Source organism: Lingula anatina, chromosome 7 (assembly GCF_051362555.1).
Source record: "Lingula anatina isolate TDL-2025a chromosome 7, LinAna3.0, whole genome shotgun sequence".
Taxonomy (NCBI): Eukaryota; Metazoa; Brachiopoda; class Lingulata; order Lingulida; family Lingulidae; genus Lingula; species Lingula anatina.
The window spans coordinates 11,257,561-11,277,589 of record NC_141773.1 but is presented as its reverse complement, the minus strand read 5'-3'; the positions used below and the strand labels follow the sequence as shown (position 1 = coordinate 11,277,589).

The 20,029-nt window shown below is 37.3% G+C and overlaps 1 protein-coding gene and 1 pseudogene across 6 annotated transcripts in view; both read left to right on the top strand.

The window, feature by feature from the left end:
• The first annotated feature begins 2,590 nt into the window (after positions 1 to 2,590).
• LOC106157062 (neural cell adhesion molecule 2) overlaps positions 2,591 to 20,029 on the top strand; it is an 84,370-nt gene continuing 66,931 nt past the window's right edge. For all 6 annotated transcript variants that reach the window (XM_087018211.1, XM_087018210.1, XM_087018208.1 and 3 more), the window contains exon 1: positions 2,591 to 2,782. In XM_087018211.1, the coding sequence (XP_086874337.1) occupies positions 2,728 to 2,782 (55 nt within the window). In that variant the 5' untranslated portion in view covers positions 2,591 to 2,727. The remainder of the gene's footprint in view (positions 2,783 to 20,029) is intronic.
• LOC106160219 (uncharacterized) lies at positions 7,667 to 9,180 on the top strand (annotated as a pseudogene).

Below are 20,029 nucleotides of genomic sequence, written 5' to 3'. Positions count from 1 at the left end.
AGCCCCATACTGTTAGGGAGTACATGTAAAAATCACAAAATGTACAAAATGTTCAAAGTTAGACGCAACTGGTTGTGATCTTTATATCCCAACTATCGCAATTTCTTCAAAACCCGAGCCAAGACTTTTCAACTGTTGTAACCATGATGTCGTGAGAAGTATGCAGTGATGTAATTGGTGGGAAAACGATAAGAAAATGTTCCAAAATAAATGGAAACTTCTGCACATTCACATGAAAGTTTTAATTATTAAACAAAGATTTGTCCAGTGTCACAAAATTTTCATCGACACCGGACCTTTCTGTCAAGTTTAGCCTATGTATCAGCTGTTGGAGGCCTACAATACATTGCAAGCAGATTATTAGCTCCGCCTGTGACACTCATCCAGACGATGACAAAAGGAAGAGTAAAGAGAATTCTAATGGACTGGGAGAATGGAAAGGGTTTGCACTATGTATCCCCCTCTCAAGTCCCTGAAGAGTGAGATAGACACGCTTTCCTAGCAATTAGTTAAGATTAAAATGCATGGGCGTAACTAGGCATACGCACGGATGCACTGTGCGTACAATTTTTTGGCCAACCATGATATTGTTTTATATAAATTTAGTGTATTTTTTACGGAATATAAAAGAAAATCCTCTTAATTGGAGGGTTCGGAGGCCCTCAACTCTTCTGTACCCTCTTTCTTGAGAATATCGAACGCATTCTCGCTGGCGATATTTATCTCAGGTAAAAATCTGCCTGAGTGTTATTTTCAAAGAGCAGCTCCCGCAACCCTGGGGGCACTAGATAAATCTAGACCCAGTTTTAAGAAGGAGCTAGAGAAACAAAGGAAGAATTTTTCCTGCAAAGCTTCAAAGAATTTTGACACGGACTTGACCCAGCTTACCCCTCCAAACTAACAGGGTGACATGGGCAATTTTTACAAACAAATAATTAAACTTAGATGTATCAGAGCTCTGTCGTGTCGTACAATTGGTTGTTTTTGGGAGCCATGCATCCACATGTAAGGTGAATGAAACCGTATGTTAGTTCAACTCAGAGGTGGATCCAGGTTATTCGATGGGGGTTCCACATATGCGAAGCTAGCCTCCTTTTAAATAAATATACCGTTCTGGGTAATAAGAATATTGAAACTTTTTTAATTGCGAGAATATTTCTGACTAAATGATGATTTTATTATTAATGGAAATTAAGCTGCGATGTGTGGTACATATGCTGTAATTACGCTGTCCTTCATCTCTTGCGTTAGTCTACATTTTGCTGGGAATTTTTCAAAATCTGTGCGTACAATTTTTAAAGTTCTGGTTACGCCCCTGAAATGCAATAGCTCTGTAACTTGAATGGAGGAAGAAGGAAGTAAAATGTCTTGGTAAGGAAACGTCGTTTGTCTAAAAGAAGGTAGTTAGATAAATAATTAAGTAAGACATTAAATAACTCAAAATTTCCAGTAAGCTTGGTTAGGGCAACTTGATAAAAATTTATTTTAAACCTCACACATATGCTATAAATGGTGAGAACAGTACAAAATTGTTTAGTGACTGAAGCGGAACTGTGAACTTCACATATTTTGATTTTTTTTGTGAAAGAAGGAATTAAAATAATTCCCTTTACCCGTTTGGGATTTAAAAAAAGAAATTAATTATGATAACAACAGGGCTTTAAGAAAGAATAAACTAAACATACCTAAATAAATAAAATAAATGAACAAATAAATAGACACAGGTAAATAAGTAAAAGACCGAAGAAATGGATAATAAAGTAGGCCTAGTTGTGGTAATGATTTTATCATATATATATATAGTCCCGATGATTAAAAATTCCCCCCTCCCCCCACCCCTGGATAACCTAGCTAATGCTTTGATGAAGATGCTCTGCTCTGATCGAAATATTGGAGGTAAATTATTTCAATATTAAGCTGTTGATTGAAGAAAAAATTAGTCTTAACCCCCCATACGCACATACAGAGAGAGAGAGAGAGAGAGATTTAAAATCTTTTAACCATAGGGGGCTACTGCTCGACCGGTCAACTGGGGTTTATTTTCATGTCACAGCAGCCTTTCAGGTGTTTAAAAATAACTGTCATATAGCATTATTCAGGAGAGTGGAGGGAGAGCTCTTGCTTTGCATTAACAAGATAACATTTATGTAGGGCCTATTATATAAAAAAGAAGTAGGCCTCCTATATGTACATGTAGGCCTATAGAAACAATTTTTCTTAGTTTCAGTTTCTTTTTGGCAGGAGCTAGTATTACAGTTTTGGCTTATTACTATAAAAATGATTTCATCATTTTCAGCCTCGGCTTTTTTGTAGGCTCTTACATGTACAGGGAAGTACGTTACCACTAAAAAACGTGATAGAAAAGATGCTTGAGAGCGAGGGGTGAAAAATAATTTTTTGTCTCCCGGGAACATGACGTCATAATCAATTCATTCGCACTGACTTTCAAGCATCACACATACAGACACCATTTGTATATTCTCAGAAAAAGGTCTGAAAAATACATTTCCGAGAAGCACATTTGGGGTGCAGACATCTGCTGATGAATACTTGACGGGCGTTACTGCGGACTATTTTATATCGGCGTAAGGATATCGACGAAGCACCTGCTGTGCGAAGCGGTCTTTATTCTCACATTGCAAGGTGCGCTTGAAATCCGAGCTATACGGTTACGGAGCTTGGAGGACATATATTTCTGTAGGTGGAACGCTTTGATTCAAGGCAGCAATGTATGTTTTAGCAGGAATCTGTCTCCTCTGCCTGTCACTGGTGCCTGAGTCAGGTAAGTTAAATGTTTCAACAATCGCTGTCCAAAAAATTTTATGACAACCATCTTATCGGCTGTCGCACTATTCAAAAATGGCGTACGCTGTTTATCTCGACATGTCAACAAATTTGTGTCGTGTGTGACCCACTTTGTATCAACCGACTGTACATTATTTGAAATTTTGCCCCATAAACGTTGTCTTGTTCTGAAATCCCCAACCGAGGACGGCTTCTACACGCAGGGAAACGAGCATGCAGCTTGAAAGTTAAAAACGGACGCGATGACAGATTGTGACATTGTAACCATGATTTTTGGGGGAAAGCCATGTGTCATCAGACGAGCATCTGTGTGTCACAGTTAGGGCAAACAGGGACACCTCTGCGGTTAAATCGAGTACCACGAAAATGAATTTGTATTGCATGAATGGTACGGCTTTTTTTCTCATGCTCCTTGCATATCTAGCAAACTGCCTTCAAGCTGTGCGGGACTTTCTCCTAAATCATTCTAAACCAGACAGCAGAGGGATTTACTGTTGTATCAAGCATGTATCTGTTCTCCTTTCATTTTGTTCATAATGTTGTAACCACAGGTTTTATTACCATGCTGTTTGTTATCAGACTGTATAAGTGACTTGTTTTTGTCGAGAATCTACTTGCATATTTTTTTCAAATGTCATAAATGAAATAAAGCATAATTTCCATTGTGTCATTTCAAAATACAGAAGTGACATTGCCAAATTCAAAAGCATGAAGGATTTCAAGCATACAGAGTATGATAATATGCAACATCCAGTGTAACATTTCTCCACAGTGTTGCAAGTAGGCAAAAGTGGGAGGGGTCCTTCAATCGATAGGTTCCCAGAATGAGAGAAATTGCTTTGGTACTGTATTCTCAGTATCCCCTTAGGTTACTAAATGATTACATTACTGGCCTGGAATCTGTGTAGAGAATTATGACTCATTATCATACAGGTTACAGTGCTGTTGCATTAACAGTTAGTGAAAATTGTATACCCATGAGAGCAATCCCTCCTCTCTGACTGCAAATTTTGCTACTGCTGTATTGATTTTTGGAGCCTGTCTGTGCTGTGTACCAGTGTTGGCTGGGTCTTGTTGAAAACAACTTGAGTGGCTAATATATTATCTTTCTACCTTAAGTGCATGGCAAAGAGAGAGAGATGAGCTTGTATGTGTGGGTGTGATGGTTTTTATAGAGCCGACTATGGAGACAGTCCGCCAGAATTGTTGCAATATTAAGCATGATATGCATTGTTCAGAACAAGTCATGACAGATCAGCCAATATGCTGCTCCTGTGGGAGTCTAAAATAGTTCTTTGTTATGGAGGTTGATGTAATAAATGTTAAAAAATCGGGATGTGCCAGCCTGCAACTTCAAAGGCCTGGTGTCGTATAAAAAGAAAGAATTCTCCTTAGTAAATGTTGCCAGGGTAACCATCACATGCCCTGACTCACAGCTGTGTAAATGTTATTGTAATAAAATACATACATATCTGTAATTCTGTTACCCATCCTTGGGCAGACAGTTGGCCATATTGTATATCCATAGCAAGGCCTGGTGTAAAGTCAAAAACGCCCTCTGTGTGTGTACAAGGTTTTTCTTTTTCTAGTCTGCAGGCTGTTAGATACTGGAATGCATTAGAAGAGTGGAAATAAAGTAGAGCAGATTTGCGTGAGACCGTGATGGTTTGAAGGGCAGATTTCCTGGTTTTGTTGTCAATAGCTGTCTCAATGGCTGATGTCTCATTTTCTTGTATAATGATTTTTAAAGAATAAATGATAAAATAAGCAAATTTATAAAGTAACTTAATTAATTAAGTTAATTAGATGTAAATCTTGTCATGGAAATTATGTGAAATATAAATTCCCAGTCATTGCAAAAGAAAGCCCCCAAGGTTTTTAAAAAAGTGAAAACCCAGTTCAAAGCATAGCATTAACAAATTAAGGTATGGCAAAGTACTTGTAACCCGCTGCAAATGTGTTTGTGTGCATGTAATCTTGCACACACACACACACACACACACAGGCATTAGCGCACACACACATTGATCTGTTGGGATGTTTTAAGGGATAAAGTGTATTAGGTCAATTCAATTATGGATGAGGTTGGCAGAGATGAGACTTCAAAGATCAGTAGACTACAAAAAGAATTGAAAAAAAAAGTCCCTGGAAAGTTAAGATTGTTATTCTGAGTGAATTTAATGGAGGGGAGATTTGTTCTTGCCTGCTTTTAAGTAGCATACAATTGGATATTTGAGAGTGTATTGAAAGGACTTGCATTTGAGGTTTAAGGAGATCTAATAAGTATTTCTTCTTTGCCTCTTTCCCTTCAAGGATAAGGCTTAATGCTAGGGGTTTTTTTGTTGTTGTTGTTACGAATAGGTTTTATGTAATACGGCTTGTCTGTGTTTGATAGAAACAGCACTGGCAAAAATAAGGAAATATTTTGATTTGGATGTGTATGTAAAAATTATATAATGTTGTATGAAAAAAAGTCTGATGTGAAAATCCAAGCTGCCAAACAATGGTGGGAGTAAGTCACTAGCAGGTGCAAAGGCCCTTGAGAGTTTCACGATTCTCTATTGATTATGTTGTTTTTCTGTTGTGTAACAAAATAGATAGCAAATGCTAAATTGACAATTGTTTCTAAGAAAGAATATTATCTGCTTCTTGTTCAAACATCTGAGTGTGAAAGCATTATAAATGCCAGTGCTGTCAGTTAACTTGAGAATAGGAAGGAGTCGGTTAACTGGATCTAATGTGTCTTTGTGTCACAATACCCAACTTTTCTCATGTAAATCTTCTTATTGTTTGTTAACTGATTGAGGCAAGTGCTTCTTTTTGACTTGTGACAGTGGTCCCGAGGATATTAACAATTAACACACACACAAAGACATTTCTTGGATTCTTTTAACTAAGATAAACAGGCTATAATATTGTTCTCTTTTTCTGTGATAAAACTCTTTACTTTACACTCTAATCCCAACCCAAATTAGATTAAAAAATTGAAAGCTGCAACAGAAAATATGTGTAAAAATCCATAGAGCCCCTCTACACTTTATTTGTAATGCAACCCATGTATGACGGAAACATTTCAAAATCTCAGTGCCTCCCCATACCCCCCATGGTGAGCCTCAGAGTACCAATCCCTGACTCATCAGTGATGTTAAAATCAATACTTTGTTCTTGGCTCTGGGTTCTGGGAATGGTGGATACATATATAAATATACCACATCATAATGCCCTCCATTTTTAAGCAAAATGACAGCCTGATGGGGCCCTTGCATCATCTGGTTGTCTGGGAATAGTGGATATATATCAACCGGGTTCTGTGGGCGGGGGTCTATTTTTGGTTGTATTAGTCTCTTTATAATCAAATCGGTGATGTATCAAAGAAGGACAAGTCCCCTTTTTCTTCCACAAAGTTATTTATTCCCTTAATCAATTAATTGGAAAGTACACTTTAAATCTGGTGAGCAACTGCCTAGAAATTCTGTAGGAAACTGCCTGAAAGTGACTACTTGAAACTAACAGTATAACACGGTAGTGTTATACAATTTGTCTCTGCCTTTAAATCACATTTTCAATCACGGAAGAGAAACCAAAATTAGAAACAAATATCTCAGTAGAGTAATTTATTTAAGTAATTGAAGATACACCCCTTTCAGATGACAGAAAATGGAAACCCGGTGCCGACTCTAAAATTGTAGAAATACTTTGGCCTCATTATAGTCATTTCGCTCTTTTGATCTCTTCCACCAAAAACAGTCACTACACCTGGGGAAATTTCAGTTGAGGCCATTCCCAGGTCCGAGCGTTATGTAACCTTCCTACCCGGAGAACATATCCGTGTTCAGGGCTACTATGGAATGTAATATAGTCCCTGTATTTAGTTTTCTCATACTTCCTATTAATCACGTATCTTACCTTTAATTCCTTTATTATTCCTATAAATTACACACATTTAGTAATAGTTATTGGGCACGCAGGACTTAGAACGATTCCCTATAAAATGAGGGCTTCTCAGTTAGTGAGAGAGAGACCCCGGGAGATCGTCGTGACTGTCCCTGCCTGCGTGCCAGATTGTAGCCCGTCAGCAAATAAAGATCTTCATGAGATACCATTGATGTCTTCGGTGTTTTCAAGTTTGCTACCCGCTCACAATTAAGTAACCATCCGGGTTACAAGGTGGTGGAGAACACGGTTGATTCCTTCTCCCGCAGCCGAGCCAACAGCAACGTCCCCGCATGTTTTCCAGGCCAGAAAACTATTGGTCGACGCCGTCAGCAAATACCAGGCACAAAAAGGCAGGTGAGTCACGTACGTCGATTCCCGTTAAAGAGCCAACGTCTCCTCCGTCGGCACACACCTCGCCGACTTCTTCTCGCTCAGCTTCACCAGCGTTATCGCAACTCAACGATATCCGGCACTATAAAAATCCACACGAAGAATGAATGTAACTGTAAGTGAAGAAGTGAATAAGTAAGTAGTTAAAAGAGAGCCAGCAGTTTCTTTTTTTACCCTCTTGACTACCACGCCCAAACGATAGCCAAACCCCAATTTTCATGTGATGTGTCTTATCTATACTGTATTTCCAAATTTCCTCTAAAGGTGACAGATATATAACTTCAAGCAGCTTACTTTCTGTACCTCTATGAGTTGCCTCTTTCTAGCTTTCTTTGGTTCATATAGTAAACTAATCTATCTTTGCTATTATGTATCACTGACCAAACGGTGTCCAATGCAGGATCCACCACAGCAACCCTCCCCCCCCCCTTCCTCAGAAAGGAATACAAGTTGATTAACAAATCTTTTACTATTTTTTTTTTGTAAACATTGATATTAAATTCCTTTAAAAATAGCATGCATAAATAAAATCAGTATAATAACTTACCCGTTCTTCAAAAGTTTTGTCCTCAAAACTTACAAATGTAAATAAAATCACACAGTACAAAAAAATACACTTTCATAATTGAATTGGATATCTTAACAGAGAAAGGTAAGAAAATGTATCATAATAGTGAATCACACCAATAACTTCTTTTTTTACGGCGGCACCGTCGACCAACAAACATCAACCATGGACGCCATCAAGAAAAAGATGCAAGCTTTGGAGCTGGAGGAGGAGAATGCTCAAGATAGAGCCAAGGCATGTGAGCAGAAACTGAGAAAGGAGCAAGAAAAGAACTCTAAGGCTGAGGAGGAAATCAACAGCCTACAAAAAAGAATCCTGCAATTAGAAAATGACTTGGACCAAGCTACTGAACATCTACAAAGTGCCACCACAAAATTTGAAGCTTCAGAGAAAGCCCAGGGAGAGGCTGAGGAGCAGGTGCAGACGCTGAACAGGCGTGTCGTACAATTAGAAGAAAACCTAGAAAGCACAGAGGAGAGACACACTGCAGCATCATCCAAGTTGGACGAGGCTTCTCAAGCTGCAGATTAGTCTGAGAGAGGTCGCAAAGCCCTGGAAAACCGCACTATGACTGACGATGAGCGTATTGATGCGCTGGAGCAGCAGCTTCAGGAGGCCAAGTACATTGCTGAAGAAGCTGATAGAAAATATGATGAGGTTGCGCGTAAGCTGGCCATCACAGAGGTTGATCTGCAGCGTTCAGAGGCTCGCTTGGAAGCTGCTGAGGCTAAGATCCTTGAGCTGGAGGAGGAGCTTAAGGTGGTGGGCAACAACATGAAATCTCTTGAAATCGGTGAACAGGAGGCTTCAGCGAGAGAAGACAGCTATGAGGAGACAATCCGCGGCTTTACTGCCAGGTCAAAGGAGACTGGACGTGGCCACACCAGATAGCTGAGCAAGCTGACTGGAGGTCCTGGTTCTCAACTAGGAATAAACCAGTGTGTGGAAGTACCCACAAAATCTTGTTTGTTTATTCTTGGACCATGCCGCGGTGACTCTGATCCCCAATTTTACTCAGACACCTGAGAAATTAATTATGCTGCATTCATTTTCAGAAAGGAATACAAGTTGATTAACGAATCTTTTACTGTTTTTCTTTTTTGTAAACATTGATGTTAAATTCCTTTAAAAATAGCATGCATAAATAAAATCAGTATAATATAAAATAAATAAAATCAGTATAATGTAAATAATACCACATCATAGTGGCCTCCATTCTGAAGCAAAATGACAGCCTGATGGGCCCTTGCATCATCTGGTTGTGTGGGTGGTGATTTGGGGAAAGATGGAGATTTATAGTTTTATTTTATTGAAGAACGCCACATCCTCTTTTAGAAAAAGGTTTAAAAAATGTGATTAATGATGGTTAACTAAAAGTTAGCAAAGGAAAAGAAAGCAGTAATTTTATCATGTACTTCTTTAGATAGATGTAAGGAAAAAAGGTGTGTCAAAAAATGAACAATAAAGTGCTTTAAAAATTATCGCACTCATTACATTAACCCCAAAATATTTGGTGCATGCGTACGTGCCTGCCTGCACAAGTGTGTGTTGAGGGGCACCTGGGAGGATCCTAGAAAATCAAATTGTTAGTAACACGAAGTGAAGGAAAACTGACAGTGTTTTATGTTTAAATACATTAAAGGGGATGATATAACATGTGGTGTTAGCTGCAGGGGAACCGACTGGGGAGATGACATCACTAATAAATTCAAAACAACAGATAATGTCCTCTTAAATAAGTCCTGGGGGTGATGAATTATCAGGGCAAAATAAGGGCTTTACAGAATTTAACATTATATTTTTCAGTGTACATATTTTTCTACGATTCACTTTTGAAAAATGAGAAATAACTTCCCATTTGCGTATACTTCGACAGTGTTTAAAAACCAAAACATGATTCCAGTGATGGAAATGTGAATGTGTAAAGTGTATGTCTTTAGGAGTGAATAATAAGACGCAACATTAATAGCTTGTCCTAAATGCTTCTCTCCACGCCTGATGAATAGTAATGGTCCCTGGATCAACTCCTGTTAATTTGATTGACAAGGTACTTAACTTCTGATAAGCTGGGCGTATTTGTTTCTGATGAACCTTGACTTTTTGTAGGTTTGTGGGTGATGAAATGATGTGAATATTATGGGTATAAAATATACTGATCAGCAAAAGTTTTGCACCCCCCCCCCTTTCCATCCCATCCCCCACTCCCACTACCAAGTCCTTGTTAAAGAGTAAGGGTTATTATTAATAAAAGTGCTCCATAAAATTTGTGCTAGTTTTAACACTTCTTTAATAAAAGGGGAGGAGGGGGAGAAAAATAGGTGTTGGCTAATTGATTTATGAACCAGACAGCTTGCTACATCCGATGATACATCATATGAAATTACAAGACGTGATAAAGGTGCCTGAACCCTGTGACTAAAGCCGTGTTTTTTTCATCGATTGCTTGGTCTTACACATTTGTATTCGGTGTGTCATCTCATGATGAAGAAGTGATCCATAAACTGCATGCATCATAAATAGTGATTCATGGATGCAGGAGGATCAGTATATATCTGCTAGTTGGATGTGTGAAATGATTCATTTTTTTCTAAAGGATTTGATAAATTACACTAGGAAATTAAGTTATCAGTATTGCATATTTCATATATATGTTTTGAAGTGAATTATTGGAATGTTTTAGACCTTTTAGACAGGAATTTTAAGTAAATGTGTGTGTTGTTTGTTTTTTTCCTTCCCCCAAAAAATATCCATTTGGTCTTCTCTCAATGTAAGTGACCTTGAAAGCCAGTCAGTTACTTGGCATAAGCTTGAATATTGATATCTTATATTTAATACCATTATTAATATGACAGCCATAAGGTGTTGTTTCATTGTCCACTCCAGACTCATTCTTCCCCCATGTGCCCCAGGTGTGGATAAACAATGAAAACAATCACCTGCTGGTGTACTGAGAACTCTTTGTTACTCCAGGTGTATTCACTTTCTTTCTCTCTAGGCCAGTCTGTCTAGAACATGCAGATAAATAGATGGGCAATTCAAATGGTTCTATTTTAAACTTGGCTATGCCTAGGACTGATTTATATATATCTTTTTTCGCTTTCTTGTAAATGGTATTGGCAATGCTCAGTATAATTTGGACAGTGTGAAAATTTAGAACTTCCTTCATCTTTTGTTATCATGCATATCTTTAAATTTTGAGCTATTTTATTCTCCTCTGTAAAATTTGAATGCATTAAAGCGATAGAAAATGTTTGGGTCCTCCATTTGTCACTGCCTTGCTATATGGTCCATTGTTGCTAACTGTTGCTTGTTGAAGTGTAAAAACTTAAGTTGATATTTTGCAGCTTACAGGTCTGCAATCATGGTTAAAATGAGAGGAAGGTCTCTCTTCACAAGAAGGCATTTTAAAATGACTTTACAAAACAACTGTGCGCAAAGCAGATCAAAGCTTTCACTTCCATTGTCTGTTTGAATTTCAAACAACCAGAAAATTGCTGACACCAGTTAAAAGCAATTTTTTTGAAGAAAGGCATTTTTTTGGCTAGAGCAAGTTAAAATGTGTGCCTTCACACAGAATGCTAGATATGCAGAGTACTGTCCGTGGTGATATGTTTTCATATTAAGTCCCCCTTTTTGATATTTTGTTAAGAAATTTGGTCACCTGATCCTTATTTCTGAAGAAATTTGTCAGGAATTGTTCTAAATTGAAACTTTTAAAAGTAGTAGCAGAAAAAGTTATTTGAAAGAAATGTTTTTGTCTGTGTTTGTTTGTGTACATGTGTGTGTAAAATGAGTGCAGTGGAAAATGTTTAAATAAAGTCTACTGAAGGCTTCAGGTGGCCTGATTTTCAGTCTTAAAACGATCACCTTGATTATCCCCTCGCGCAAAAAGAGGGAGAGTGGAGAGAATCAAAACCCAAAGCTAGTTAGCATTTCAAAATTACTTCAAGAAAGCCAGTCTGTCAGGTTAAGTGACCCTCTTTTCTGTGTCATTGGAACTCTATCATGTAGCTAATGCAGGGAAATTGCCCTCCACAGAGAGGGAAGCAGATCTGGCTTGAGATTTGGGAGATCTGAACAAACCAGGCAAGTGAAGTGGTTTAAGGTGGGAGAGTATAGGGGTAAAATGTATGTAGAATAGCAAGAAATTGTGCGGGTGAAATAAGACTTTGAAGTAAGTTGGCTGCCCTGTGTATTATTGGTAGTGCAAAGTTGACGCATTTAGATTGGTTTCATATTGGGTGGCAAGTTCTGATTGTTTTTGTCAAACAATTTCAAATTATATTTTTTGAACTTTTGTCTTGATCTGTTGATTATTTCCCCCCTGGAGATGTTTGGACTTTTGCAACATTTTATTATAATTTCTAGCCTTCCGCCTGTCATGATTATTTTTACTTCAGAGTCTATTTACAGCTGTCCAGGCATTAAAGTTCACTTCTATCTCACACAAAACATCCTGTGTTATCTTCTATATCCAAGACAAAGCTGAACTCAGTTCATTCAGAGCTCTTCACAGCTCTCTCCCCTGCTTGTCTTTGAGAGCAGGCCAGCTCTGGCTACAGCTGTACTGCATCTCCCCTACAACTCCAGTTTTCAATTTCTGCCCAGTAGTAAAACTAATTTGTTCCTTCCCTTGGGCAGTGAGTGAAGAGGTCAGAGAATACACACACATTGATGGAGCCAGCCAGGTGCTCTAAAATAGTGCAGGTTAATTCAATTTTATTTCAAAATAAAACCCCAACTTTGAAAAATATTAGATATGAAGGGAGGGCAAGGACCGAAAGAACTGACTACTCCTGTACGAGGAAGGCGAAGATTAGCCAGATGCTCTCCAAAACATCATAGAATGATTCAATTGTATTTAGAGATGAAATTTGCTTTGAAATAAAGGGCATAATTTAATTTGAAGGAAGAGCTGATGCTGATGAACTGAGTGTATACAGATGTGCCTGGTGAAAGTGAATTGAGAATGGATGTGAACTACAGGGTACGGCCTAGTGCACTGCATTTTTGCTCTCCTAGTACTTTAACCCATCCACTCACAAAGTAGTTTGCACTTTTCTTTCTGTAAGCATTTAACAGACTTAAATTTCCATTCCCGACTTGGCGAGTGGTGAAATAAGTTAGTTCTGCCTTTCTAAGCTTTTTGGTCATGGGGGAGAGTTGTATTTCAAGTGTGAAAAAAATTTAGAATTCAAACTGGTTTTGGAATTACAGACTGAGACCAAATATGTCGAGTTATGGGTGAGGAAGTATCCACAGATGTGACATTCCACATATTTTTGCTAAAAATTTAATGTCATAGTGACCTGTATATATTCATACCCGCACTTAGTAATGCAGACTTCGCCATGTATTGCTGGTGGACTTCATTTTAAGTATCTGAGATATCCAAAATGACATTTTAATCCCTGACAATAGCATGCCATCAGCATTGAAAAGATATTCTCCCCTTGCCCCTCTGATCCTCTTTCTCAGCGATCTGTGAAATTCTACGCTGACATTTCTTACCTGCAGGTGCAGTGTGTAAAGGGGTCAGAGAAGTTGTAGGGCAGGTAAATGTCATGCTCCCTAAATACCTTCACATACAGACTTGTTGGTGTCCCAACAATAACTCCATTATGAAAACTGATCTTTTCTTTTTCTTTAGCTGCATCATTTGCTAAAAGGTACAGTGGGGATGTTGAATGGTTTTTTTTTTTTTTTTTTTTTTTTAGATGACGGAGACTAGCTAGGGTTCAAAGTCGGTCATTTTCAGTGGTTAATTGTGCTGGGGAAAGTAATACCAAACCTGTTAAAACTATTGCCTATATCCAGAGAACTTATTTACTTGCTTGTTTATTTTCTAACATGCTTTCTTGTCTCTTTACTGGTTGTTGGTCATAGATTGCTAAGTTTGCATGAATAGCAAAACTGTAAATTCATAACTGTAATATTCTTGTAACCAACCATTTAAAAATTACCAAAGCCACGCCCTGTGCAATACCAATTCTGTGCACAGTTATTAACAGGGCAGCAAATAACTGGTAATTTCTCCTCCGCAGCGAGCTAATCAATAAGTATACGGCATTTTATCAGCAAGGAGACAGGGCGAATAGGATAAGTTGAGAATAATGACTACATGCTAAGCACACTTTGTTCATATGATGTCCATGGTAAAGAGATTTTTCCCATGATGATAAGCTTGTGAAAACCTGGTTCCCTTACATGGAAAATCTTTTTTTTTTTTTTTTTTTTGCACATGTAAATAATTGGGGCTTTAAGTTGCTTTGGTTCAGAGAGTTGAATAGATCAGCTATAACTGAAATTTTGGGAAATGTAGTCTTAGATTCTTTCATTCTATATTTGAGAAATTGTGATCAGAATATTGCAATACAATATGTTAATGATGATGATGTGATTGTGGTGATGTTACATACGAGAAGATTTTGAAAATTATCACTTGGGAGCTGATATCATGGAATTCTGAATGGCAAGATAAATATTATCTGCTTTTCTACTTAAAAGTATGAAAACAACGTGATGATTCAGGGTGGTGTTAAAGAAGAGAAAATCTGCTGTCTAAAAATAATTTTTAATGTTACGTCGGGATTTGATCGCAGAGTGATCAATAGGTCGAGTGTTGTGATGATGTGAACTGGTTGTCTGGCACTTCATAAGACTATATCCTTATCACCCATCTTTCAATACAATTACTTGTAGTCAGCCTCTTGGCTGTGAAGGTCATGGACAATCACATAATAACTGAAGATACATAATTTTAGTTGGCAAAATGAAAAATAAAAAAACATACGATTAATGCTTTATAGATCCACTTCATTTGTCAGACTTGAGAAGAAAAAATCATTTACATGATTGTGTTATAATTTATTTATTTTTAGTAATAGGCTAGACAGATGATTGGAACATTTCGCTTAATCCTGGAAAAGATGACGACCTTGGAAGACATGGTGTTGATTTGTATTGATTGGTCCAAGTTTAGAACATTTGAAGACTGTTGCTGTGAACATTGACAGGACAGGAATAATTCCAGTTTCCTCTGTGACATTTCACTTTCATCTTGGCCAAGTTGCACCTTTGAGTCATCTTCTGTCTTCTTTACTGTATTTTCACTTTCATTTTTAGGTCTATTGTGAGGTGTTTTGTTGTTTATAGTTGACACATGTAAAGAAATTTGCAAGCTACATCCAAAATTCCTGTCACGAGTTTGCAGTTGCTGTTTTCAACTTGTTGATTTTGATTTGAAAAAAAAAAAAAATGAAATTCAGTTGCATGACAAGACTTCTCCTGTAAAGACATATTTTATATATATCTGATGTAAATTGCTCTAATTCATGGGTCAGGAGGGTGTGAGAGAGGTATCTGATAGAACTGGTATCAGACATAATGCAGGGCGAGATCAGTGTGGGTCATTTCGGCCCACTGGTCCCTCAGGCTGGCAGACCTCAAAGAATCACCCGTCCGAATCATAAATTACTTGTTGTTCAGTGATTAAATCTACTAATAACAGAAGGTGCCGAATATCAGAAATCATCATCTGTTGTAAAATTTTACAAATACTAAGTTAAAATGCATTTCCTTCCATCTTCATTTCCACTCACAACAAAAAATTTGTATGTAGAAAATTGTTTAGATTTTGTAGAATTAAATTGTTTTAGATTGCATAAATGCATGGTTTATACATAGTCAATGTAGCAAATTGAATTGAGGGAAGAATTAATGAGAAAATCACCCTGGATGTGTATGAATGAAAGCTGTGTCTGGTCTGGAATTGTACTGACTACAGAGTTTCAGCTGTGTGTCTGTCTGCAGTTAGGTCTATATCTAGACTGGCGTTGAAAGAGAAAATGACTCTGACATTTAAGTTATACCAGGAATCCTACAACACTGATTTTGAGACTTGAGTTTGTGTGTGTATGATTGAGAAAAAGGAAGTTTTTTTGGGGTATGTAGTTTGTGTGAGAGCATGCATTCGTGTTAGTGAATGCATGCGTGCGTCCTTGCCTCTATGTGTGTGTGTGTGTGTGTGTGTGTGTGTGTGTGTGTGTGAGTTTACATTTAGACTTACTTATGTGTGGTGTCAGAATTTATTCATGATTGCAAAATTTTGTGTTTATTTATGGTTTGCCTTTTTGTGAATATTTTAAAATATTCAACATGTGCCCATAAATATAACTAAATATGAATAAATTCATTATGGCATGTATGTTCCTATCCATTTAGATATGATGGAAGCACTGGCACTCGCGTGACTATGGTAGCACTGTCCCTGCCTCTAAGATGTATGGCTTATATTCTCCATAGTTACTAGGAGAAAGCAACCACTTAAATGCAACACAACAATCGATTACAATTGAGTACATACATGTTATTTACATATATTGAAATTAAATCGATGTTCTTATCCCTGCACTAATTGCCCATGGGGTAACATTATGCCATTTGAATGCAAAATTCTCCAGGTAATTTTCTGATTAAATAATGATTTTCCAAGATGAATGTTTTGATGTAATTCGTCATGGTAGACTAAGCTCTCAAAATTAAGACGTGGGAATATTGGATGGAGTTTTCTGCTAAGATTTCACAACCATTCGGAGGGGCTTATGGGATAACCCAAAGGCCCCTTCTTGTATGGTAAACGGGGGGAAAAAACATCCTGAGATTTAAAATGCATTCCCCCAGTTATTGATGAGGCATAGACTCACTTGGCATGAAGTGCATTGTGTGGAGCATTCATTGTATTAACGATGACTAATCCCTGATTTTTACATTATCAGGGTATAGGGAGTATTGTACTGACGTGTAGAATGACTAACACTGGGGTTTTTGAACTGGTGTTTGGCTAGGGCAGTGAAGTGTTAACATATTTATGTGTGCCTTACCTGGCTTTAAAACATGGTTGAGGTGAACGCCATAATAAATGGGGACACGTTGATAGCCGAAGTGTTTTGCTTTATGTCTGTTGTTGTTTTGATAATTAATGCAAGTGTCTTGGTCATTAAATACGTGAAGTTGCTTAGTGTGTTAATGTATGTTTATGTTGTGTTGATACTGTGGACATCTATAAATGTGATCACATGGATTTTAGGAAACGCTATGTACAGAAGCAAATGGAATTCTAGACCACAAGTGGCTGAATAAAAACGAGTCTAGAAATTCCCATGTTTTTATAGTTGCCTAGTCCTTATGGATTAAGTCCACATGATAAAATCCCTATTTTAATTTTATTTCCATTGTAAAAAAAAGGGCATTTTATTTGTTCTACCTACTGGAAAGGAAACTTTTTTGTTGGACATCATCATTTAATTGTAAGGGATGTATCTAAATACACATAGATCCAGATCTTTGTCTGCTTTTTGTGAAAAAAAGTAGGAAGTAAGACAATATTACTCATACCTACTAAGTGAGCTAATTGCCTGTTTATTGAATTGAACAGAAAGCATTATAATGCAAGGTGTCGGAAGTGCTAATGTGTTTTATTAGATGTGAATGCATTAATAGTGCGACGTGCCAGACATTGATTAACGCCGCCACAACAGGACATAATGTATGTCACATGTAAACGATGATGACGGTGCTGCTTGGGGTGGCGTAGTTTAGAAGAGTAACCAGGTGTTTGAGTGATTACAGCATACTGAGAATCTTGGCTCTTTTTTGCCGATGATGTATGCACTGTCACACCGCAGATGTGTGCATGCACGTGTGTCTGCACTGATGTGCTCACATAAATTTGAATGCATTTACATTCAGTCTGGAATTTGAATTATTTTTAGAGATTATTATCTCCTGGTTATATGAAATGTAGTAAATTTTGTAGGATTTCTTAAGGTAGTTACCCGAATTTAATATTTGTCTCAGTTTTTTGTGGCTTCTCCTGTTCGTTCAATAATGCTTTCATATGTTTAATGCATGAATTATGGAAATGATGCTGGTTAGCATGGCGCTGATCCGTACAGGCTGTTTTAACTCGACTGTTAAGGTCTAGCAGCTTTTTGAGACGCATTTCTGTTTACTTGTGATCAGGGGCGATTAGCATTTACAGTGGCGCCTACTTTGCATTTATGGTTAGCAATAAATTTTTTTCTTTTCTGTTGGTTGTAAAGGAAAACAATCACAATACATATATATATATATCTTTTGCTGCACAGGTGGTTTAACAGATAAACCACTATTGATGTCACAGGTCTTAACAGTTTTTTATATGTTTTATTAATTAGCATCTGACATTGCTTAGTGGGTCATAAAAATTGCTTCCAATAAGATGTGAAGTAAAGATTAAAAATGTATTTTAGGTGTTTGCATTGTATGTAACTTTTATCACCTAGCTGTTGTTTTGGGTTTGTTATCAGACATCTGAGTCCTAAAGTAAGAAAAAAAAATCCATGATATATTTTTCATGCTGTTAGTAGCATATGAAAGCTTGAATGCTATGAATGTAAGGCTGGAAGCAAATGAGAACAGGTAAAAATTGCAGCACAGCTGGTAAAGAAAAGAACAAGATTGGCTACAACTTATCCCTTTAACAAGCTGTACTTGCCCCTCATATGTAATGGTAATTTCTCATAACACTTGTACATATTCCAATCTTGGACTGACGCAATCGGATCTGTTTGATACCACGGCTTTTAGGATTGTTTTGCAAAATAATGCAATTATGGCTGCCATTTTTGGCCTCACCTTACAAGGCTAGAGATAAGGCTCCAGGACTAGGTAAAAAAAGATTGGGCATGAAAGGTTTGAGAGGTAATCAACTTAGTATATATTAAAAGTACATTGCATCACATTATTAAATCCATGTTTGTATCTGTCAGAATTTCTGTATAGCCCTAAATCTGTGTATTCTGTCAAGTGGGAGATATTTTCTTAGAAGTGGTTGTGATGGGCAATTGCTGCGATAAAGTGGTGGTTACGGGGACCGTCCTAACTCAACTGCACTGCGTTCCTGGAACACTCCATGCCTGTGCCATAAGCAGCAAGGAACAAGTTGATTGCTTTAACTCGTGCATCAGATAAAAATCAAACATTGATTATAAATGAATTTACATTTTGGTTAGATACCAAAGTGCACCAGGGTTGTGAAAACGGTCCTTTTTTTTTTTCACCCCCAAGTGTAAACCAGGCTTCTGGTACTTCTCACACATAAACTAGAGCTGCGGCTCTGCGTGTTGTTAATTCTTGCAAGCTGAGTCTGTTGTTTTAACGTTTTTATATCAGTTTCTTGTGGTTGTAAAATAAAACCTGCCATAGGTAGGTGCAGCCCTATACCTGGGTATCTGTAGACTTCAAGGCTTTCTCTGATTCTTCATGCTCAAAAGGTATTATCATCTCTAAAATGATGAAAAGATACAGGGAAGAGCTCTGTAAAAAAAAAGGGAAAAAGAGAGAAAGGAATGTAGAGAAAAGGGTGCACGGAGGTTTCTTGGCTCGCCTTATACAATCCCTGATCTAATATCAACTGTCTGGTCAGCTAGGGGGATTGGTGATTTTATTATTTTGTTGTTCCGATCATATAAATTCTATTGATTTTTAAAACCAACATCTTAACAGAAGAAACCAGCAGTCTTTGTCGGCTTGTGCCCAGTTACTAGTACGTTGATTTGTTCAGAAACCTTTTTAGTTGAGATCACCAAGTTGCCATGGTAACTGTCTTATTTATGAAAATTTTGCCTGTTCTCATATGTAATTTCTCATCAAAAAGAGTATGATATTCTGCAGATTTTGTAATGCTAAATCATGGTTGTTGCTTTTATTTTTTTAAGAGATAGGTGCTTCTTTTACAAGTTTATATTTTCTGAGAAATTGTATCATGGTAACTGTCTCTCCTATTGTAATAGCTTCAGTTAGTCAGCTACAGTTTGGCACTTATGTATGCTGATGTGAACTTACTTATTTCCCACAAGCTTATTCCTATATTTTATTAAAAAGATTTTTCCTTTCCAGTTGCTCACAAGTACTTATTTCCTGTCATGAACTCAATCCACTTTCAAAACTTCTGAGTCATCTTTTTTCATATATGACCAATAAAACAATACACAGGGGAATTCAATTTATCATTTTTGTTCATGTTTAATGAGAAATGATCGTTCAGTAAGGATTTTTACAGTAAGGATTTTTACGTGAGAAATATGAAACAGAAGAAATGGGATCAATACCACACATCTTTTAGCGTGATATTTCAAATATTTGCCCTTCCAGCTGTAGTAATAGAGTGGTGTTTGAAGTGGAGGTAACTTGTAACTGAATCCTGGCTGTTTTTGTCTTATCTTTCCTGCAAGTCAGTGGTGCATTTATTGTATGGTGTAAATGTTTTATGGCCTAGGCGGTCAATTT